Below are 23,216 nucleotides of genomic sequence, written 5' to 3'. Positions count from 1 at the left end.
GTCATGCCTGGACCTCTAGCAAATGGGGGCACCACACCATCTGGAGCAACTTGGCATGCCCCCCAGACCTCCTGCCCCTCCCTTCCCCCGATGTGCGGAGACCCCTTCCCCGAGGCTCTCCCGGGCGAGACCCTGCCCCGCGGGGGAAGCCCAGCCCGCAAATTGCGCAGACCCCCCGCGCCCCCCGCCAGGCCACCTGGGAGGGGGAGGATGCCCAAAAGTTTGTGGACCCCTCCCCCGCGGGGCGCCATCCCTCCCTGCCATCCCTCCCCCCATTCCCGGGCGAAGGGGAGGGGGCTTCGGCCCTAGATAGCCAGGTCCCTCTGCTCACCTCTGGCCCTCCGCGCCTTCCCCGCTGCTCGGCCCCCGGCCTGGGCGGGGGGCGCCTGGCCGCCGTTGCCCCTGCAGCCGACCTCTAGCTCCTCTCCGCGGGCGTCGGCATCAGAGCGGGCGAGGCTAAGCAGCGCTCTCCTCCCGCGGGGACCCCCGAGCCGGGCGCAAGAGACGGATTCAGCTCCTGCAACCGGCTGCCGCCGCCGCCGCCGCCTCCTCCTCCTCCTTCTTCCCCATCCCCGGGCTGGAACAGGTGGGGAGGGGGCCGGAGAGCCGCCCCGTACAAGCCCTGCCCAAGCCCCGCTGACGGCCGCTCCTGGCCGAGCCGCAGCCGGCTGCTTCCTTTGGCTGCTCCGCTGCGCTCCGTTCCTCCGGCAAGCAGCGCGAAAGGGCTGGGCCGGCTGCGCTCCCAGGTCCCTAGATCCGATGCGCTTGCAGTTAAAGGGTCCGCAGATGCTGCTCTCCAGGGCGGGGGGGGGGCGGGGGCGGGGATGAGTGGGTGGGGGGGCTCGAGCGACAGTCGCCTGCCGGGAAAAAGACCCTCCTCTCGCTCTGCCGGAGGAAGGGGTGGCTAACCGCCACAAGTTCCTAATGCCCGCAGTGCCTTGGTTCCCCCTCTGCTTACAGGGCTTTGGAGAGGTGCTTGAAGGGGTCCAAACTCAAGGCGCCTTCGGGGGAACTTCTAGGGGTCCTGAATTTCCAAAGCCCCCCTCCCCCGGGGGTGGGGGTGGGGACAGGGAAGAGAGTCATGCCTACCTTTCTCCTGCCTGTAACTGTATCATGCAGTCACCGGTTTTGACAGGTTTTGATGATCTCATTAGGGCCCGTTCTGCATGCAAATGTTGATCTTTCTCACCCTATAATTATGTTTGGCTTGGAATCTGGGCCGTCCTTTTCCCTGGCACAGTGGCCCCACCCGTAGGGCAGATGGACAAGACCCAATTTGGCCCAGGTGAGCAACCTGGGCCCAGCAGGAAACGGGCTCCTGAGTCCTACGGTTCCTTTAATCCAGGTGTTTTCCAATCGTGGAGGGGGAGAGGAGGGAGGTAGACTTGAAAAGGTTGGGGTGAAGGAGTCAAGGCCCAACAGCCCCCAACAGGGATACCCCCCAAGGCCAAACGGCGCTTCCCCGGGGCTCTTGCGACCCCCATTTGTATTCTTTGGACCACACCTGTGGGCACCTGTGTCGAACTGATTCTATGTGAGTTGGAGGGCGAGAGGGAAAGGAAGCAGCTCACTCCGCTTGTTATTGGCACCTATTTGAGCCTTGAATCCAGATTCTGATGGACAGGGACCAGTGCTGAAAAGACAGGCTGCCTGTCAGCTGGCGGAGGGATTGGGAGGAAAAAGGAAGAGATCCAGCAAGAGAGAAAGAGAGAGGAGAGAGAGAAGAAGAAGAGAGAGAGAGAAAGAGAGGGGGGGAAGTGGAGGGAAAGAGGAACAGATTCCCAGGAAGCTCCGGCCATTTCAATCAGATTTCTGTGTCCCCTCGTGGCCGCGGGAGGGAATTTCTAGTCCAGTGGTTCTCAACCTGTGGGTCAGGACCCCTTTGGGGATCAAATGACCCTTTCACAGGGGTCACATAAGATCACCGGAAAACAAATATTTTCGATGGTCTTAGGAACCAAGATACCAATTTTATGGTTGGGGGTCACCACAACATGTGGAACTGTATTAAAGGGTGTCAGCATTGGGAAGGTTGAGAGCCGAGGTGGCGCAGTGGTTAGAGTGCAGTACTGCAGGCTACTGCAGCTGACTGCTAGTTCGGCAGTTCGGCAGTTCAAACCCATACCCTTACCAGCTAAATAGCTTGAAATAGATCTATACTAGTCTCCCTTTATTTATTTATCAGCACAAATGCAACACAAATGTAACAAAGGCAACAGTAAAAATAATGGCTTTCTGTCTGGATGGTCTCTTGTGATGAGCTGATAAGACAGAGAAAGGAAGCAGTCTGCCTCCTCCCATATTTGGGCATACCAGGGGTTGTGACATATGCCTGTGGCCAATACGACCCACATTTTTCAGGCAACGGGCACTGAACTCAAGTCCCAGAGATAAAGGACTTTGGCGTAAGCAACTCCAGAAATGAGAATCCAGACTCTGTACCGATATCTGAGATTATCTAGTTTGGGATCGCGAAACGTCTGCGAGGAAATAATCAAGTCCAGGGAGCACCCAGGACCCTCAAGCAAGAAAGGTGGGAGGTTTATCAGTGCAGCTGTCAGGAAGGATGGCGATTTTTAAGGCCATTAGGGAGGCAGGGATCTTATCTCCGATGAACTGGCTGGAAGGCCTGGGGGGGACGGCTCAGGAATTATGAAATTCTTGGCCCCGACAGGAGGAGGAAGCTCCCTACCTCTGCATACTTGAGTGAAGTTCAACAGAGTTATAAAACAAATTGTAAATTTAATAAATTTATATGCCGCCCAATCCCGAAGGGCTCCGGGCGGCTTACAAAATACAGAACTAAAGAAGATAAAAAAGTTAAAAATAAGGAAAGAGAGAGACAGATTAAAAAGCAATGCACCATACACTCAATCTCAGTGGAGCTGGACCTCATTTGTGAGGCCAGCAGCCCCAGGCCTGCCGGAATAGCCAGGTTTTTGTGGCCTTTCGGAGTTCAGGGATAGCCAGGGTTGTTTTCCATCCATCTCTGACTTACCAGGCCAACTGGCTGCTTTGCCAGCTTCGGCATCCCAAGCCGGGCATCGGTCCAAACTATTCTCCGAAGTTTCCCCCCAAAATAAATTCTATTTGGATACTGCTGCTCTCTGCCTATCCCCATGATGGCAAACCTTTGGCACATGGAGCCATTTCTTAGGGCAGTGATGGCGAACCTATGACACGCGTGTCAATGCTGACACGCGTAGCCATTTGGGGTGACACGCACAGGATTTCATGCGATTCATCCTCGGCTCCTGCACGGCCGCCGAGGATGAAAGAATCTGTGCTGGAGGAACGGGGGGGGGGGGGGACGTGTGATCTCCCCCGCCCACACTCACTGTATCGCCGCCGCCCCTTTCTGAGCTCAGGGGCTGCTGGTAAGGCGTGCGTGCCGTGCGCACACACGTCATCAGCGCGGCGAGGGAGGACCTGCAGGAGAGGAGCGCGGGAACAGTGCGCGCCTCTCTCCAGTCAGGCCGGCACAGTCAGTCTACTCCTGGGACTGTCGGTTACGACCGCACCACAGCAGGGAACAGCGGAGTGCCAACGGGAACTGTGAGCGCCATTAGCAGCAACTATAAATTGCGCAAAATTATGTTTTTGTCGAAGTGACACACAACACGGGTTATGCTCGATTTTTTGCCGATTTTTGACACACCACGCCAAAAAGGTTGCCCATCACTGTCTTAGGGCGTGTGAGGCATTGCCCTGTCAGTTTCACCGTGCATGATTTATGGCTGTTTTTCAGCCTCCGGAGACTTCCCTGAAGCCTCAGGAGGGCGAAAAACAACCCAATGCCCAAACCGGAAGTTCAGGAAGAGACTTCCGGGTTGCCCGTAAGGCCGTTTTTCGGCCTCCCCTCCTGAAGCCTCCGGAGGGTGCAAAATGCTGCATACTGTAATTCAGAAAACGGGTCGTTTCCGGCCTCCAGAGGACCTCCAGGGGGCAGTGGAGGCCGTTTTTGCCCTCCTCGGGTTCCAAGAAAGCTTCGTGCGCATGTGTGGGGGGTCACACGAGCAGGGGGCATGTTGCGGGGGGAGCATTAAGTTATGGGGTGGGCGTGCAGCACGCGCGATAGCACGCACGCTCGTGCTTTTGGTACCCGAGGCAAAAAAAGGTTCTCCATCACTGGCCGATCCGATGCCTAAGTCCCACCTGACCAGGGGAAACTTAAGATTGCAGGCAGTCCTCGGGTTACGACCTTAACTGGGCCCAAAGTTTCTGTGGTTTGGAGAGACTTTTGTTAAGTGAAGCTTTGAGCCGAGGTGGCTCAGTGGTTAAATGCAGCACTGCAGGCTACTTCAGCTGACTGCAGTTCTGCAGTTCAAATCTCACCGGCTCAGGGTTGACTCAGCCTTCCATCCTTCCGAGGTGGGTAAAAATGAGGACCCGGATTGTTATTGGGGGCGATATGCTGACTCTGTAAACCGCTTAGAGAGGGCTGAAAGCCCTATGAAGCGGTATATAAGTCTAACTGCTATTGCTGTTGCTATTTCTTTGCCCCGTTTTACGATTTCTCTTGACACGGTTGTTAAGCGAATCCCTGCAAATGGTTCAAGTTAGTGACAAGGTTGTTAAGTGGATTTTGCTTCCCCCGTGGACTTTGCTGGCCCGAAGGTCGCAAAAGGGGATCGGGTGATACTCCCCTCCCCCTGCTGCAACCGTCGTAAATGTGAGCCAGTTGCCAAGCGTCTGAATTTTGGTCAAGGGACCACGAGAATACTGCAACCGTTGTGTGAAACACGGTTGTTAAGTCTCTTTTTTCACTGCTGTTGCAACTTCCAACGGCCGCTAAGTGAAGTTTTGTGAGTCGAGGACGGCCCGCACAAAGATCGTACGACACAAAACTTGGGGTTTTGTTGGTGTGTCTTTATTTCTGAAAGTCAACACAACGTAAACTTTGTGACCCAGGAGCTGGGACCCCAATATGGGAGATTGCCCCCCCCCCCGGGCAAGAATCAACTCCCTTTTTTTGTCCTCTCTCTCCTTCCTCGTGACGCAGGAGGGAATTACAACACAATCTCTCGCTGTGTGATGACTGTGGGAAGGAAACCGCTGCTTCACAACTTCCCTGCCCCGAAGGCAACAAAGGAAGTTTTGCCAAGAAGGCGAAGCAGCCGTGGATTACGGAGAAACAGCCGGGACAATGGGCCCTTCACACGCACCCTGGGAATAGGGGCCCGTGACGGAGAAGGGCCCCCCCGAGTTTCCCCCGGGGGATGATCTGGGGCAGAAGGCCCTCTGAGGAGGGATGCGAGTGGGGCTTTGTGGCGCTGCTGATGGGCAAACCAACCGTAGAGATGGAGATTTTAAGAGTCTGCACAGCACCAAGTCAGACCGACCAGGAGTGAGAATCAAAAGGACGAGGCTTCCAAGGGGGTGAAGTTAGCTTCTTGGAATGGCCAGCTCTTCAAATACGGACAGGTAGACATCGTGTGGCCAGGAGGCTCTGAAGCAAGAGGCCTGACCCAACCACCAAAGTTTCTGTCTCAAGTCCGTCCCCTTCCAGAGGAACTGCCTTAAAGCTTCCCTTACCAGATTACCCCTGACTTGAGGTATGTGCAAACCAGATCCTCGGTTGAAGGGAGCCAACAAAGGGCTTGTGTGTGTGTGTTTGTGTATGTATTTATCTCTTGTGGGAAGCCTTCCATCCAGCTCTCACCTCCGTTTCAAGAAAGTCCATTTTGGCAAGCAATCCGATTTGCGCTGGCAAATTCGGAAGGTCCACCCAGGGTGAGACCCCGGGGGTGCCACGCGGGGGGTGGGGGGGGCAGCCTCAGAGAATCTGAATGCCCAGTTCCTCGGCCGTCTTCTGCAGCCTGTCCATCACGTTCTCCTCTGGCTCTGGAACGAGCCCGCTAGGCACAGCTGCCCGGGTCTCCGAGGGGGCGTTGGCCATCACGTAGTAAACCGTCTCGCTCTCTCCGTGCTCATTGGTCCTATTCACCACCCGGATGATCGGGCTGGGAGGGGCGCTCGGATCGCCGTCCGGAGACTCGCTGGCGCACGACGGGACGGAGCTCTCGGTTGGCAGAGGAGCTGGCAAATCGGCCTCCGTCGGCTCCTCTGCGGGCGAATCCAGGATGATGCCCTGTAAGCCGCCTTCCGACCCGGCCAGCACCACGCACTGGGCTGCGTCATCCAGCGACTCTCCCTGCTTCTCCCGGTCCTTCAGAAGCTGCTCGGTCAGTTCCACGCTTTCGTACCTCACCAGCTGAAGGCGCATGTACCCATCCTCGTGTTCTTTGTACCTAGATGAGGTGGCAGAGGCTGGGATTAGCGGGGAACCATGCCAGGGTGTTGGCTAGTTCTTGGCATCCCGGCACCCTTGATTACCAAAAGCTGGTGAACACCCACACAGTTTCGAAGCTGCTATTGTGCCAATTCTTCAGAAAATATTTGAGTAGCACAAGGAGAGAAGGATCTACGTTTTTCTCTGCCTTGCCTGGCATTTATTAAAAAAAAGAAACACGAAGAGGCTCAACCCTTTTCGTGAAAGAGAAATGCCGTATTTTTCAAAGTATAAGACGCACCAAGATTTTGAAGAGGAAAATTAAAAGGTTTTGCACTCTGCAAGCCTCCCAAACCCTCTGCATCCCTTCTTTTTTTGTGAAAAACGGGGCATGAAGAGAGTTTGAGAGGCCCACAAAGTTCTCCTGGGGGCGCAAAAACAAGCGAAAAACAGGCCCATTTTTTTTTTGCCAAAAACGGGGCATGCATAGACTTTGGGAGACTTGTAGAATGCTCCTGGGGGCTGGGGGGCAAAAACAAGTAAAAAATGGCCCATTATTCACTCATTTTTGCCCTCCCCAGCCCCCAGGAGTACTTTGTAGGCCTCCCAAACCCTCTACATGTCCATTTTTGCAAAAGGGGGGGAGTTCATGAGGCCAAAAATGCTGTATTCAGTGAATAAGACACACCCAGATTTTGACCCTCTTTTTTGGGGGGGGGGGGAAGGTGCGTCTTATACTCCGAAATATATGGTAATTCCAGTATCCTCATCTAATGCTTCTAGAGCAGGGGTGTCAAATTCAATTTCACTGAGGGCCACATCTAGGGCTGTGGTTGACTTTGGGGGCGGGGTGTGTGTGTGGCAATTGGATGGGCGTGGCCAGCCTGACGCCACTCCCGAAACTGCTGGCATGTTTCCTCTTTGCATTGGGTAGACTGGGAGGAAGCAACGTGGGCCGGCCCCTTGTTTTCCAGGATGGCCCCACGGGGCAGATCCGACAACATTGAGGGCCGGATTTGGCCCATGGGCCTTGAAGTTGACACCCCAGTTCTAGAGGATGGCAGAAATGTGCCATCTGTCTTCTTACACACCCTTCTTCCAATTCCTGCAGGCTTCACTTCTCTCTTCTTCGCCGCAACATGGCAGAGGTCACAAACTCTCAAACCTGCCTCACTGGGAATGTGTCACAAGTCACTCCAGCTTCCCCCTTTGATACAGAGATAAGGCCACCAAGAGATAATAAGATACAAACCCGACCCATATCGGAATTAACCGGCCTATCCAAACCGCCAGGGTTTAATCAACGGCAAACATTTTCTTTTGTTAACTCGCCTGCTCCATTTGAGGACGGCACAATTTGCTTCAGGGATGTTCAGACAAACAATCTGCTTCTCCAAAAATATCCTGGCTTGTCTCGTTAATCGTTTGCAAACCGGTCAGATTTTGAGCTGATCTTCCAGCTGCCCTGAGATTTAATTAATTCTTTGGAGGAATGTGATGGAGGGGGTTATGAAATCCCCTCCTCTCCTTTTCCTTTTGAGGAGAAGCGGCTGAAGTAGGGGTGGCGTCTGCTTACTTTCCTTACCCATTCACAAATGTGAGCGCATGTGCAACTTACATACATGTGCATGACTTGAAAACGTGCCTAAATAGGAGCCGGGGCAGGTGTGCGGGCCAACCCGCGATTTCCACTACCAAACCGGCTGAATCCCACCTCTGGGCTGAAGTGAGAAAGTGGAACTGATCGGCAGAAGGCCTTTGGGCAAAGAGGTCTTCTGCCAGCAGCTTAACAACAAGTCAGTTTCTCCCGGTATGCTGAAGTTCATCCCCTCTCAACAGGGCCCCAAAACCACCAATTACTGTGGGAAAATGGGAGGAGGGGATTGTATGTATGGAGTTAGATGCTATGTAGCCATAACAACATTCTTTCTAGAAAGCCAAGGTCATCCTTTGTCTTTGAACCCCTACACCTGATCAGAACTGGATGGGTGGAACTGATAGCATGGCAGTGGATGATTGGGCCATTTGATGGACTTGTGGGTGTGGGGGGAAAGATCTTGAACTGTCAACTGGGTGGGGGAAACCAGGAAGCTTTCAGATTCGGGTTTTCCCTGATGTGCCAATGCGGCTCTCTTAATAAATTGGAACTTTGAGCAATACTTTGCCTCGGACTCTGATTTACTTTCGGATGCTATTTGGAACCCTGCCAGGTGTTTCAGGCCCGCCCTACCCTGGTGTACCTGAAACGAGGGTGACCTGACGGCCACTTGAACTGGTGCTTCTTCCTGAGGTGGACGGTCAGGTTGTTCCCGCGGGTGAAACATTTGTCACAGACGTGGCACTTATACCTGGGCTCTGAATCGCCCTGCGGGAGCAGGACAAAGAAAGAGGGAAATGGTTAGACGGTGCATTTTCTCCACCTACACCTGAAATTCCGCAACTTCAAAGAATCCAGTTTTTGCTGTTCTGTTTGCAGAGCAAGTGTGTGGATTCTGTGAACAATACATTGGATTTCTAAGTATAGAAATAATAATAGTAGTAACAGAACAGCTTTAGTGTTATTAAACAGCAACATTTGCCTATCCCAGGTTCTTGAGAAGGTCTGAGTAAGTAGGCGAGGGCCAGATCAAGTCTAAACATCTGACTGACTAGGCAAACAACAATGAGGAGGAGGAGGAGGAGGAGAAAGAAGAAAAAAGAAAAAGAAGGAGGATGAAGAAAGGAAGAGTAGAAGGAAAAAAGAAAGAAGAAAAAGAATGAACAGAGGAAGAAAGAAGGAAGAAGAGAAGAGGAGGAGAAGGAAGGAAGGAAAGAAAGAAAGAAAGAAAGAAAGAGAAAGAGGAAAGAAGGAAGGAAGGAAGGAAGGAAGGAAGGAAAGAAAGAAAGAAAGAAAGAAAGAAAGAAAGAAAGAAAGAAAGAAAGAAAGAAAGAAAGAAAGAAAGAAAGAAAGAAAGAAAGAAAGTTGGAAGAACTTGGAATTTCCAGAAGCAGCAACATTTTGGAAATTCACTTGATGTATGGAGGTGATTCAGACAAACAAGCAGATGTCCCTTTTCCTTTTCCTTGGGAAACGAAACGGTTGGTGCTTCGGCTTCTAATCTGCCAGCCCAAGCTGCGTCTGAAGATTCGTTCTGCAAAGCTTCTGAAGGTTCTGTAACCACCCGGCTTTTCTCCTTCCACTCAAGACACCGCGCCCCAGGCTCCGGGACTGCCGTCCGCTTCCTTCTCACCTCATGGACCTTTTTGTAGTGCAGTTTGATGGAGCAGAGGGATCGGGCGCTGAAGTCGCAGGCTTCGAACTCACAGCGGTAGGCTGGCTCTTTGCTATGGGTGTCCAAGTGCTTCCGTAGATCGATCAGGTTCTTACAGCTGTGGACGGGATCATGCAGAGAGAGTATTTTAAATCCTGGCGCAAACAGGACAATGTTGCGGCATGCAAGACGGCAGCAATCAGAAGTCATAAAATACAATACAATAGCAGAGTTGGAAGGGACCTTGGAGGTCTTCTAGTCCAACCCCCTGCCTAGGCAGGAAACCTGATACCGTTTCAGACAAATGGTTATCCAACATCTTCTTAAAGACTTCCAGTGTTGGGGCATTCACAACTTCTGAAGGCAACTTCTGTTCCACTGATTCATTGTTCTCACTGTCAGGAAATTTCTCCTCAGTTCTAGGTTGCTTCTCTCCTTGATTAGTTTCCACCCATTGCTTCTTGTTCTACCCTCAGGTGCTTTGGAGAATAGCTTGACTCCCTCTTCTTTGTGGCAGCCCCTGAGATATTGGAAGACTGCTATCATGTCTCCCCTTCTTTTCATTAAACTAGACATACCCAGTTCCTGCAACCGTTCTTCATAGGTTTTAGCCTCCAGTCCCCTAATCCTCTTTCTTGCTCTTCTCTGCACTCTTTCTAGAGTCTCCACATCTTTTTCACATCGTGGTGACCAAAACTGGATGCCGTATTCCAAGTGTGGCCTTACCAAGGCCTTATAAAGTGGTATTAACACTTCACGTGATCTTGATTCTATCCCTCTGTTTATGTAGCCTAGAACTGTGTTGGCTTTTTTGGCAGCTGTTGCACACAGCTGGCTCCTATTTAAATGATTGTCCACTAGGACTCCAAGATCCCTCTCACAGTTGCTACTGTTGAGCAAGGTACCACCTATACTGTACCTGTGCATTTCGTTTCTCTTGCCTAAATGTAGAACCTTACTCTTTTAACCCTTGAATTTCATTTTGTTAGATAGTGCCCAATGTTCAAGTTTGTCCAGATCCTTCTGTATCTTAAGCCTGCCTTCTGGAGTGTTGGCTATTCCTGCCAGCTTGGTGTCATCTGCAAATTTGATGAGTTCCCCATTTATTCCCTCATCCAAATCATTGATGAAGATGGTGAAGAGTCCTGGGCCTAAAACAGAGCCTTGGGGTCCTCCACTGCATACTTCCCTCCATGGAGATGCAGTTCCATTGAGGACTACACGTTGAGTGCGGTTGGTCAGCCAGCTACGAATCCATCTGGTTGTGATGCTCTCCAACCCACATTCTTCTACTTTATCTAGTAGTAGGTTATGGTCTACCTCAGTGTTTCCTAACCTTGGTGACTTTAAGTCCTGTGGACTTCAACTCCCAGAATTCCCCAGCCAGCATAGCTGGCTGGGGTATTCTGGGAGTTGAAGTCCACAGGACTTAAAGTCACCAAGGTTGGGAAACACTGGTCTACCTTATCAAATGCCATACTGAAGTCCAAGTATGTATGTATACTCCTTTCTTCATGTTGCCACCATTATCATCCTGGCTATTACCAAAAGCAGGCCAGAGTTGTCTCTTCCTATCACAATGACATTTTACACCACGGCAAATCCTCTTGATACAATCCACTTGATACAATCAAGATCAAGGGAGGTACTAATATCCCTCTGTAAAGACTTAGTAAGACCGTAGCTAGAGTACTGCCTCCAGTTTTGGTCACCACGCTATAAAAAAAAGATGTTGAGACTCTAGAAAAAGTTCAGAGAAGAGCAACCAGGATGATTTTAGGGGACTGGAGACTAAAACATACGATGAACGGTTGCAGGAACTGGGCCTGGCTAGTCTAGGGAAGAGAAGGACCAGGGGAGACAGGATAGCAGTCTTCCAATATTTGAGGGGCTGCCACAGAGAGGAGAAAGGGGTCAAGCTATTCTCCAAAGCACCTGAAGGCAAGGCAAGGAATAGTGGATGGAATCAATCTAGAAATAAGGAGAAATTTCCTGACAGTGAGAACCATCAAACCAAAGGAACAGAAGTTGCCTTTGGAAGTTGTGGGAGCTTCATCACAGGAGGCTTTCAAGAAGAGACTGGACTGCCATTTGTCAGAAATGGTGGAGGGTCTCCTGCTTGGGCCCCAGGGGGTTGGACTAGATGACCTACAAGGTCCCTTCCAACTCTTGATAATCTGTAAGTAGTTTTACAAACCCTCTGAGTGGGGACAACTGCCCAACAGCTAACCTCCCCCTAATGTCGCCTCTTCTGCTGAATCCTACAGGATGTCCGCTCCGAGTTATGACAGTGGCGAAGAATCAGCAGGAGGATTTGGCTTTGGAGAACGCTCTCCTTCCCCGAGACCCGGCCCAGCGCCATCTCCCACCGGGCCCTCTGGGCTTACCTGTGGTCGCAATAGTTACACTTGTACGGGCGCTCCTCGCTGTGCCTGAAGCGGATGTGGTTGCGCAGGGAGGAGGGCAGAGGGCAGGTCATGTCGCAGAGTGGGCACTTGTAGTGGTTGACTGCTCAGGGAAACAGAGGCACAGACATGTTAAAAAAAAAAAAGGTCATTCCTGGAGGGAAAGTTCACCAAGAGGAGAGAGGAAAGGAGGAGGGTTTTTTTTTGGGGGGGGGGGGGAAGCCTCTTGGTGGCATCAAACTGGCAACTACCCGGAGGAGAGCCTTCTCGGTGGCTGCTCCGACCCTCTGGAACGAACTCCCCGTGGAGATTCGGACCCTCGCCACCCTTCAATCCTTCTGTGCCGCTTTAAAGATCTGGCTGTCCCGGCTGGCCTGGGGTTAAGATTTCAACCCCACCCGAATTGTGTGACTGTTGTGCTCTCTTTTAATATGTTGTATTGTTTCCATATTGGAATACTGTTTGTCTTCCCTCCCCCTCCCTTTTTGAATTGTGAGCCGCCCTGAGTCCCCCCAGGGAAAAGGGCGGCATACAAATAAAGGAAATTCAATTCAATTCAATCTTACCGTGATTCCTCATATGGTCCCTCAACAGTCTCTCCGTAGCAAACCTTTTTGAGCAGTGAGAGCATTGGAATCGCTGTTCTGTGAAGCAGAGGCAGAAACTGAAGGAGGCGTCTCATTTGGAGAGAATCCTTTCCCCCCCCATATTTTTATTTTTCCATTTTCGTAACATATAATCACACGGATACTATTATTATTAAAGGTTTACATCAATTCCCCGTCAGCTCCCAAAAACAAATATTGGCTCCTCTGCTCTCCATACACCCTATTTGTACCTTATCCATCGCTTTCTTCCCTCCTCCCTCTCCCTACCTCCTGTCTTCCCTCTGTCATCCTTCTCTACTTCCCCTTCCTCTCTCCTTCTCCACTCTCCCCTTCCCACTCCTCCTTTCTCTCATTTGGAGAGAATCTGTATCAGCAACTGCTCAGGGCAATTTCTCCTTAAGTTCACAACACAGAGACAGACTTCATCATAGTTTTAACTAGGGAATAGCATCCTAGATCAAGGCGAGTCCAAAAATCCTAGAGGATTCCTGGAAGCCGGGCATTCAGACAAATTAGCCATCAACAGGCACACTGAGATAAACAGCATCCGCATACCATTTAAAAGAGACAATTAAAAAAAAATTCTAAAAAGGAAACAAACGGATCTAAACACCTCACCAGCAATTAACATCCAAATGAGCAGAGATTAATATCAAGATTAATACCAGATACACAATCAAGCAGGAAACAACAGGCAAATCAAGGGACTACCAAGAAGGAAACAACACTCCCACCAACACTGACAGGGCAAGCCACTTGTGCATAAACAGAGAGCAAAACCTCCTCCCTTTTAGCACTGATGATGTAACCTAGCCAGGTAATGAAATGTCTGCAATAGCCAAACTCAGTGAGCACGCACAATTTGCTCTCTCTCTCTTCCACTCCCTTCCTTCCTAGGGTTTACAACTCAAACCTTAACCAGACCCAAACTCATGTTGGTTAGCAAGCCTGACCCCCCCCTTGTACGGTTCCGGGCCAAGTGTGATGACGGAGCTGAGGTACTCACGCTCGAGAGCCGTCTGACGGCGGATGTGATCAAAGAACTTGGTGTTGTTGGAGAACATGCCACCACAGGTGGGGCATGCTACCACCTTCTCCTGGGTGTGGCTGCGCAGATGTTCCCGCAACTTACATCGGCCTTTGAAGGTGCAGTCGCACTCTGGAACAAAGGAACAATGCTTGAGCGTTCCAAGCCGGTGCCAGCCAAAATCTTCTTGGCTTTTGGCTTTGAGCTTGGCAGGAATTTAGAAACCCTGGAATTCTATCATTAGCGTTTGATTTTGAGGAACTGTTTTAAAATGGATTTTGAGGAATTTTTTTAATGAATTTTTCTTTTTTTCTTTAAATCTGCATGAAAAGGAGGAGGAGGCTTCTCCTCTCAGAAGTTGCCAACAGTCACAAGATGAAATGTTTTGAGTGTATTTATTTATTTGCCCTGAGGTAAGAAACATTTCACCGGGGAAAACAAATAGATCAGTGTTTCTCAACCTTGGCAACTTGAAGATGTCCGGACTTCAACTCCCAGAATTCCCCAGCCAGCATTCGCTGGCTGGGGAATTCTGGGAGTTGAAGTCCGGACATCTTCAAGTAGCCAAGGTTGAGAAACACTGAAATAGATGATAAAGCGTGTGACTCATAGAAATAGTATTTATAGATTGCATTTTTTTAAAATGCACACCAGGTACTTTTTTTAATGCAATATGCATACAGGCAGTCCTCAACTTATGGCTATTATTGGGAACAGAATTTCCGTTGCTAAGGAAGGTGGCTGATCAGGTTACCGTGAGGATGGTGCAACGGCCGTTAAGTGTGAGGGCCAGTTCTAAGTAACTTTTTTTCCAGTGCTGTTGTAACTTCAAATGGACACTAAAAGAATTAACAACTACCTGTATCTATGGGCATTGTAAGAGCACTTTTCTTATAGAGCTGAGGTGGCGCAGTGGTTAAATGCAGCACTGCAGGCTACTTCAGTTGACTGCAGTTCTGCAGTTTGGCTGTTCAAATCTCACCGGCTCAAGGTTGACTCAGCCTTCCATCCTTCCGAGATGGGTAAAATGAGGACCCGGATTGTTGTTGGGGGCAATATGCTGACTCTGTAAACCGCTTAGAGAGGGCTGAAAGCCCTATGAAGCGGTATATAAGTCTAACTGCTACTGCTATTGCTATTGCTATTCTTGTTTTAATTTTGCCTCAAGATAACAGGAAACGTTTGAGCAGTTTAACAAAAAAGAGGAAGAACTCAACCAGCAAAGGTTCTGTAATCCAAGATCAATTCTTACCTTTCCAGCCACAGAAGACCACGTGGATCTCCTTTCCAATCGCCTTGTATTCCGCGCAGAAACTGTGGTCTTCCACGTGCCTATAGAACCACTCAGGGTTATCGAAAGCTCGCTGGTGGTGGTGGGGGGACAAGAAAAGGAAGGATATGTTCTGAGCATTCACCCGCTTGATCAAGAAATAAATAGAGCCATTAAGAGACCGCCTGCTGCCAATCACCTCCACTAGACCGATTAGATCCCACAGATTAGGCCTCCTCCGAATTCCATCCGCCGGCCAGTGTTGACTGGCGACTACCCGGAGGAGAGCCTTCTCTGTGGCTGCTCCGACCCTCTGGAACGAGCTCCCCGTGGAGATTCGAACCCTCACCACCCTCCAGGCCTTCTGCAAAGCCCTTAAAACCTGGCTGTTCCGACAGGCCTGGGGCTAAAGAGCTGCTGCCCCCGTTTCGAATGGTATGACTGTTGTGTGTTTTTTAAATTATGTATTGTTATGTTTCGTTTTTTATTTTTTGTCTGTACCCCCCTTCCCTGATTTGATTTGTTAGCCGCCCTGAGTCCCCTCCGCGGAAAAGGGCGGCATATAAATATAATAAAATGAATGAAATGAAATGAATAAAGCAGGGGTCTCCAACCTTGGGCCGTGAGCCACGGTGGCGCAGTGGTTAGAGTGCAGTACTGCAGGCGGCTTCTGCTGACTGTCGGCTGCCTGCAATTTGGCAGTTTGATCCTCACCAGGCTCAAGGTTGACTCAGCCTTCCGTCCTTTCGAGGTGGGTAAAATGAGGACCCAGATTGTTGGGGGCAATAGGCTGACTTTGTAAACCGCTTAGAGAGGGCTGTAAAGCACTGTGAAGCGGTATATAAGTCTAAGGGCTACTGCTATTGGCAACTTTAAGACGTAAACTTTAATGCCCCTGCATTAAAGGATGTTATTCCCGTAAATCGATATTGCATTTTCTAAAAGCTTAATAAATCCCATCCAGGAGTCATTCAGTAGCTCTGCATACACATGGAAGTTTAAACACACCCCACTCCACCTTGGGGGAGACTTAATCTTTAAAAGCTGGCTAACAATAATCTGTGTCCTCCTTAACATGGCTCCATTCACTAAATTTCTTGAGGGGGTCGTGCTCATCTCCACTTCAAAGCCAAAGAGCCAGCGCTGTCCAAAGATTTCTCCGTGGTCATGTGGCCAGCATGACTAAATGTTGAAGGCCCATGGAATCTTGTTACCTTCCCACCAAAGGTGGTCCCTATTTTTCTACTTGCGTTTTTACAACTGCTTTCAAACTGCTAGGTTGGCAGAAGCTGGGACAAGTAACGGGAGCTTACTCTGTTATGCGGTGCTAGGGATTCGAACCACCGAATTGCTGACCTTTATGATCGACAAACTCATTCGTCTTAGCTATTGAGCCACCATGTCCCTACGAGATATAGTTATATATCTTATTTATAACTTATGTTATGTATATAAAATGCGTCCCTAGAGATATAGTTATTTATTAAATACAAAAAATATTCCAATTATATCTTACACAGGCACACTATTTTATACATATTTCAGAACGATGCTTCCGATAATTCAAATTTAAACTGGGGGTGGAGTGTTCCAAAAACGTTCCTGCATTATTTTCAGGATAATTGGAGGGAGAAGAGGACATGGTTGCATAATCTCTTCAATAATTTATACCATTTGTTTTGGTCTGATAAAGCTATGTACTCAGGTCCATCCCGTAGTCATCACAGCGTGCCAAGAATCTGTCTCTTGTTGTTGGGGGCAATATGCTGACTCTGTAAACCGCTTAGAGAGGGCTGAAAGCCCTATGAAGCGGTATATAAGTCTAACTATTGCTATTGCTTGTCTCAACCTCAGAAGCTGGTTGTGCATCCTTGCACTGTGCAGTGGACACACTCAACACAATACATCTGACACAACTGCCACCTGGAGCTTCGGCTTCAATCTCGCTTTGTTAGATGCCAGCCTGTCGTAAACTATTGGTGGCGGGGGGGGGGGAGGAGGAATTGCTGAAATCCCAGGGAAGTTTCACCTTTTACCTTTAAGACTTCAGACCTGCCACAGTTTCTATTGTGGGGAAATGGGAGGGGGGGATTATACAGAGTGTGGGTGATATGTAGTCAAAATAACATTCTTCCTCAGAAAGTCAAGGTCATCTTGGCCTGCAGCTGCGATGGTGTGACTGGGAGGCATCTCCAGTTTTGGCCTGGGCCTGATTGGATCATGTGATGGACATGTGGATGCAGGGGATAGCAATAGCAATAGCAGTTAGACTTATATACCGCTTCATAGGGCTTTCAGCCCTCTCTAAGCGGTTTACAGTCAGCATATCGCCCCCACAATCTGGGTCCTCATTTCACCCACCTCGGAAGGATGGAAGGCTGAGTCAACCTTGAGCTGGTGAGATTTGAACCGCCGAACTGCAGATAGCAGTCAGCTGAAGTGGCCTGCAGTACTGCACCTTAACCACCTCGGCTCCTACCTCGGATGGGACTTGAACTTTCGTTTGGGTGGGGGAAAACGTGGAAGCTTTCAGATTCAGGTTCTCCCAGATGTGCCAATATGACATCTCTAACAAAATGGAACTTTGAGGAATCTCAAGCCCCCAGAGCCCCCTTTCGTTGGGGGTGTTATTTGGAACCCTGTCAGGAAGGGGAGGAACCAAAACTACTCATTGTGCCATCCTGAGACATCAGCTCATGGCGGCAAGGCCAGAGGCCTGGGAGGAGAAATGCCACAGCTGATCCTCTAGCCTACCGGGAGCAGAGACCGTCACCAAAGCAAATAGTTTAAATGTAATTGGACAACAGACAGATAACAAGGGGGGAGGAATGGCGAAAGGGAAAGTTAACTGGGAAACCTTCCCACGCAAACATTAGTTCTGGCTTTGCTGTACTGTAACCACTTGGTTACAGTAGTATACCTTTTTACAGTAAGTATACCTGGTTACAGTAAGTATACCTTTCGCACCAAGGGAGTCGAGAGTCTTTCTTTCCTAAGGACCCAAGTCGGGGCAGGTGTGACACCCTCACTGGGAAAGTCCACCCATCTTCCCATCCCATCTCTCACCTCACAGTATTCCCAAAGGCAGAGGAAGTTCTCTTGGATCTCGGGGATAATGTTCCGGCTCTGAAAATCCAGCTGGCAGGCAGTCAGGTCGGACTGGCTCCGTAAGGCATGGAGTCCCCACTGCTTCAGCTTGGTGTGGTAACAGTGGAAGTAAACGTGGCGGACGAGCTCGGCAGGGCTCTCGGGAGAACAGAAGCCGCACTCCTGCCAGAGGCAAGCATATTCTTCTGCGGAGGGAAAACAGAAAGTTCACAGAGCGAGCACGAAGTTTACCTGCGAGAGACGGACTTCCATTACAAATTTCCACTTAGCAATTGGTCTTGGTCATCCTCCCCTTTCTGGATGAGATTTATAAAACAGAAACTCTTCTGATTTAATACTAAAAGGTAAAGGTTCCCCTCGCACGTATGTGCTAGTCATTCCCGACTCTAGGATGCTCATCTCCGTTTCAAAGCTAAAGAGCCAGCGCTGTCTGAAGACGTCTCCATGGTCATGTGGCCGGCATGACTAAATGCCGAAGGCGCATGGAACGCTGTTACCCCGATTTGACGCCAGAGCTTTTAATTTAAAAAGATGCCAGGAAAAATAACTTTCTCAGACTTTTCTCAACTAACCCCCTCTTTCTTTAGCTGATTCATGCCCTCGCTAACTTTTCAAACCCAGTTTAGCTTGATCCTGCCTTCTCCAGGTGTCCCTTGCCAACAGTTGAATTGAATTGAATTTATTTCATTTATATGCCGCCCTTTTCCCCGAAGGGGACTCAGGGCGGCTCACAATCCAAGTCAAGGGAAGGGGTACAAATAAAGAATGAAAAAGACGAACAAAACAATACACAATTTAAAAAGCACACAACAACCGTACCATTCGAGAGGCAATTCTCACCCTTGTCCTGCTTCAATTTTACACTGACATGCGTTAACTACGGTAGTGAAGGGGCTGCAACGTCTCCCTCGCAATTCCAGTGGGAGCTTTGAGCAAACCCCGATGGCTTACAGGACTATCTGCAAATAGGCAGACAAATAGGATGGCTGCCTGGCGCTGAACCAGAAAGGTAATTTAGAGGAGTATGGGTTTCCTAATGAAATCGATCCATTCTTTTAAGGAGGAGGAGGAAGGGAATGCAGAGAAGCACTATGCCAATTGTCAGAGAGGAGCGCCACACAGCTCATCTTAAAAGCAAACAAGAGTCACAGCGATGTCCAAGGAGGTCAAAAAAGTCAGGGCGATAGCCCCAATCAGGCGATCAAAACCCCAAGCCTTTTTACCTTCATCACAACTTGACATCCTGGGAGAGAAACGGGATTATTCTCGTAAAAGAAAAGAACCCGAGTGACTCCATATTTACACTTTTCATAACCCTAGCAGCACATCTGTAATGCATGAAGATTTGATGTAAAGGGTTCGTTTTGGGGGGGGGGGGGGAAGGCTGTGAAGTTGATTGGGAAATTTCAAGCCAGGTCAGCGTGACATTACTAGAAACAGCCTGTGTCAGTATAGCAATAGCAGTTAGACTTATATACCGCTTCATAAGGCTTTCAGCCCTCTCTAAGCGGTTTACAGAGTCAGCATATCGCCCCCAACAACAATCCGGGTCCTCATTTTACCCACCTCGGAAGGATGGAAGGCTGAGTCAACCCTGAGCCGGTGAGATTTGAACAGGCGAACTGCAGAACTGCAGTCAGCTGAAGTAGCCTGCAGTGCTGCATTTAACCACTGCGCCACCTCGGCTCTACCAGGAAGTATCAGGAAGCTGCCATGATGAGATTGATGGTCTTGTTATGGGGAAAATGAGGATAGGGTAATTCCAAAGGGGATTTCTGGTCCAGGAATTTGCAGTATAACAATGTTATGTAAGGGGGTGGGTATTCGAACCATGTCTTTGGATCTATCCGACATTCTCTCTCTCTCTCTCTCTCTCTTTCTCTCTCTCTTTCTTTCTTTCTTTCATGATGGAGAATCCTTTTGCAAAAGACAATATATAAATATATTTTAAATAAATATGCTTCTTATTGTTCATGGTCTCCTTGTTTCTATATGAGAGTTTTTTGTTTCTCGCATCCTACAAACTCACCCCCTGCCCCCCAAACCCTAGAAGACTTTGCTGCATGGAGAACCAAACCTGCCCTGGGTGCCCCTTACCAAGAGAATCCATCTCATGCTCCTCCTCCTTGCCCTGGAGATGCTGCTGCAGGTGCTGCGAAACGTGTTCGCAAAACTCTTCCATCTTCGAGGCAACAAAGCTGCAGAGTTCCCATTCACACTGCAGGACCAAAGTCTCTTTCTCCCCCGTCTTCCCAGGAGGCATGGCCACAACCCTGCAGGGCAATCGGAGAAGGGGGGGGGAGGGGGTTGTTTCTCTCTCACATCCCAAAGGAGGTCTTCCGTCGCCTTCCCTTCAGCCTTGGAAAGGGGTTGATGGGAAGAGCTGGAATTCTGCCCAACCCCGACTCTACCTATCCTGTGGGTTTTTACGGTCTTCAGAAAAGCATCCTCATCCAATTCCGCAATGCCAAGGATTTCCTGTGAGGAAGAGCTTCAGAGCAAGCCGCCTACGGTGAATTTCCAGCAAAGTCACAATAAACTTCCTGCGTTCCAAAGGGCAAGGCAGGCAGGAAAAGAAAAGAAAAAGTATACATAAATGCATATAACTTTATTATAATGTATTGCATCTTATGCTATACGGTGCTAGCTATATACATAAAGCTATGGTTATACATTCTATAGAGATACTGCGTATAGTATAGACAATATTTGCACACACGCTAGGGATGGAGATTATAGATGGATGGATGGATCGATCGATGGACGGACGGACAGACAGACGTAGGTAGGTAGATATAGACAGAGATAGATAGGATAGATAGATAGGTAGGTAGGTAGGTAGGTAGGTAGGTAGGTAGGTAGGTAGGTAGATAGATAGATAGATAGATAGATAGATAGATAGATAGATAGATAGATAGATAGATAGATAGATAGATAGATATAGACAGACACACACAAGCACACACAGATAGACAGATAGTAGAGATAGGTAGGTAGGTAGGTTGGTAGGTAGGTAGGAAGGAAGGATAGATAGATATAGACAGAAACACACAAACACACACAGATAGACAGATAGACAGGTAGGTAGGTAGGTAAGTAGATAGGAAGGAAGGATAGATAGATAAATAGATAGATAGATAGTAGATAGATAGAGATAGGTAGGTAGGTAGATAAATAGATAATAGATAGATAGATGATAGATGATAGATAGATAGATAGATAGATAGATAGATAGATAATAGATATAGATAGATAGATAGATAGATAGATAGATAGATAGATAGATAGACAGAGAGAGAGAGAGAGAGAGAGAGAGAGAGAGATGGTAGATGATAGATAGATAAAGACAGAGAGATAGAGAAAGAGGGGGATAAAAGAAGGGAGAATATGTAAATTTATTTTCACCATTTTACCATTTTTGTAGTTTTTGTAGGCTGCTCAAAGTCTTCTAGAGCAGGCAGCCATACCAAATCAAATAAAATTATAAAGTACATATTACTATAAACACGCAAATATACATGCTATATATATAAAGCATGACAATGGACTACATTTTACACTATCTACGTATGCAAAGTTGTCAATATTATATAAAACAATATACAATGATCATCCCCTTCGCCTTTCTACCCATTGCTGGTGTCCTTTTTTTGTGCCCCTCCTGAGAAAAGCAAAGAACCTTCCCCGACCTGGAGTCCTCCAGAATTTAATTGGACTTGGGCTCCACTAATTCCCCACCAGCTCGGTCAAGGTCGGGGCTCCGCGTAGTTTCAAAGCCCGCCTGGCCGGAGAGGCCTCCCCGGCCATCGTCTGAGTCGCTCCCTCCCCGGCGCCTCGCCCTTTCGTGCGACATCCACACACCCACCAGCGGGACCGAAGAAAGGACCCCTCTCGAGACCTCCCTAGCCGAAAAAACGGAGTCTGGAGGAACAAAAACGCCCTCCGGTTCGGGGAGCCAAGGCCCCAGGGCACCCACTAGGCCGCGTTTCCATAGTTACCAAGTGTTTCCCGGCCGGCCGGCCAACGTCCGACGCGACGACTCTTCCCCCCCATCCCCACCACCTGCGCCGCCCGGATGAATTTCGGCAGCCAATGAAGGCGCCTGAAGCGTCCAAAGCAGCCAATGGCGTTGCCAGGGGAGGGCGGGACCTAGCCGGCCTGTCAAAACATAAAGAGAGCATCGCGGTGTTAGGTCCGACAGAGAAACGAAGGTTCTTAAGGAATGGTTCCGGGTTTGAATGGGATTCCTGGTTCACCCAAACTTGCGACGTGGAAAAAGCATCCATTTAGAGGCCCAGAAACCAAAGATCAAGAGATAATAAAAAGATGGAGAAAAGTGTTTTGTCGTCCAGAATTGTTGTAGACTTTGGTGCAAATTACAAGGCTCTTTCCAATTATTCCCTCCCAGACCGTTCCTACAAAGGGTAGAGGGTGGATGGAATCAAGCCAATGCAGAAATTGCATTTCAAAACAATACTTTTATTAGGCATATTAGAAGAGCACCCTTCCAAACAACATCCTTGGAGAATGTTAAAGCAATCAGGACCATGGTTTTTAATACTTGGATAGAAGACAATGAAAGTTGCATTGGCTACAGTAGAAAGAGGGTTTTTTAAATTAATATAATCTGTACTATTCAAATTATATGCTGCCCATTTTGTCTAGGAGGGGCGAAAGAGACTTGAGCCAGGGGATTTCAGATCCTTCTGAAATCAAATAGAATGACAGACCTTGGAGGTCTTCTAGTCCAACCACCTGCTTAGACAGAAAACTGCATTGTCTTGCGTTGTTGCGTTGCAAAATGTTGCATTGTGTTGCACTGAAAAATTGAGCAAGAGGTAATAAAATTGTGGCCTTTTGCAATGCAGGTTGCGTTCCTAGCTATCCTTGATTGTTCTGTCAGAAAAAGTGAATAAATGACACCCAGATTTGCATGAATAACCCAATCTTTGTATCATCTCATAAAACATCACAACTCCTGAAAATTGCATTTCTCCATTAGGGCATGGAACTAGCAATAGCACTTAGACTATATACCGATTCACAGCCCTCTCTAAGCAGATTGTAAAGTCAGCCTCTTGCCCCCAACAATCTGGGTCCTCGTTTTACCAACCTCAGAAGGCTGAGTCAACCTTGAGCTGGTCAGAATTGAACTCATGGCAGTGAACAGTGAGTTAGCTTGCAATTGCTGTGTTCTAACCACTGCGCCACCACAGTTGATATCAATTAGTCTATTCTAAAGATGACCAAAGTGAGAACCAACCAATATTTTTCTTAACAATTGATAGGGATATGAAACATCCAAACAAAATAAA

At 48.8% G+C, this 23,216-nt stretch overlaps 2 protein-coding genes across 2 annotated transcripts in view; both read right to left on the bottom strand.

Annotated features, from left to right (window-relative positions):
- The window catches only part of ABCG4 (ATP binding cassette subfamily G member 4), a 37,907-nt gene extending 37,416 nt beyond the window's left edge, over nucleotides 1–491 (bottom strand). Inside the window, exon 1 of the mRNA XM_087706533.1 lies at nucleotides 332–491. The gene's annotated coding sequence lies outside the window, so the exon portion shown is untranslated. The remainder of the gene's footprint in view (nucleotides 1–331) is intronic.
- A 4,304-nt stretch (nucleotides 492–4,795) lies between these two features.
- On the bottom strand, nucleotides 4,796–21,886 carry HINFP (histone H4 transcription factor). Its single transcript, XM_087706536.1, has 11 exons — nucleotides 21,767–21,886; nucleotides 20,313–20,444; nucleotides 19,999–20,174; nucleotides 17,860–18,086; nucleotides 14,776–14,887; nucleotides 13,503–13,655; nucleotides 12,455–12,532; nucleotides 11,871–11,991; nucleotides 9,463–9,601; nucleotides 8,473–8,597; nucleotides 4,796–6,251 (listed from the first exon to the last, which is right to left on the bottom strand). The coding sequence occupies exons 3-11, from the start codon at nucleotides 20,162–20,164 to the stop codon at nucleotides 5,777–5,779; spliced, it is 1,596 nt and encodes a 531-aa protein (XP_087562662.1). The 5' UTR covers nucleotides 20,165–20,174; nucleotides 20,313–20,444; nucleotides 21,767–21,886; the 3' UTR covers nucleotides 4,796–5,776.
- Between the last annotated feature and the right edge of the window lie 1,330 nt (nucleotides 21,887–23,216).

This window comes from Thamnophis sirtalis, unplaced genomic scaffold (genome assembly GCF_051295495.1).
Source record: "Thamnophis sirtalis isolate CommonGarterSnake01/CBP01778 unplaced genomic scaffold, rThaSir2_p1.2 scaffold_2, whole genome shotgun sequence".
Classification (NCBI taxonomy): Eukaryota; Metazoa; Chordata; class Lepidosauria; order Squamata; family Natricidae; genus Thamnophis; species Thamnophis sirtalis.
The sequence above is the reverse complement of the archived record's forward strand: the minus strand, read 5'-3'. Positions and strand labels throughout refer to the sequence as shown.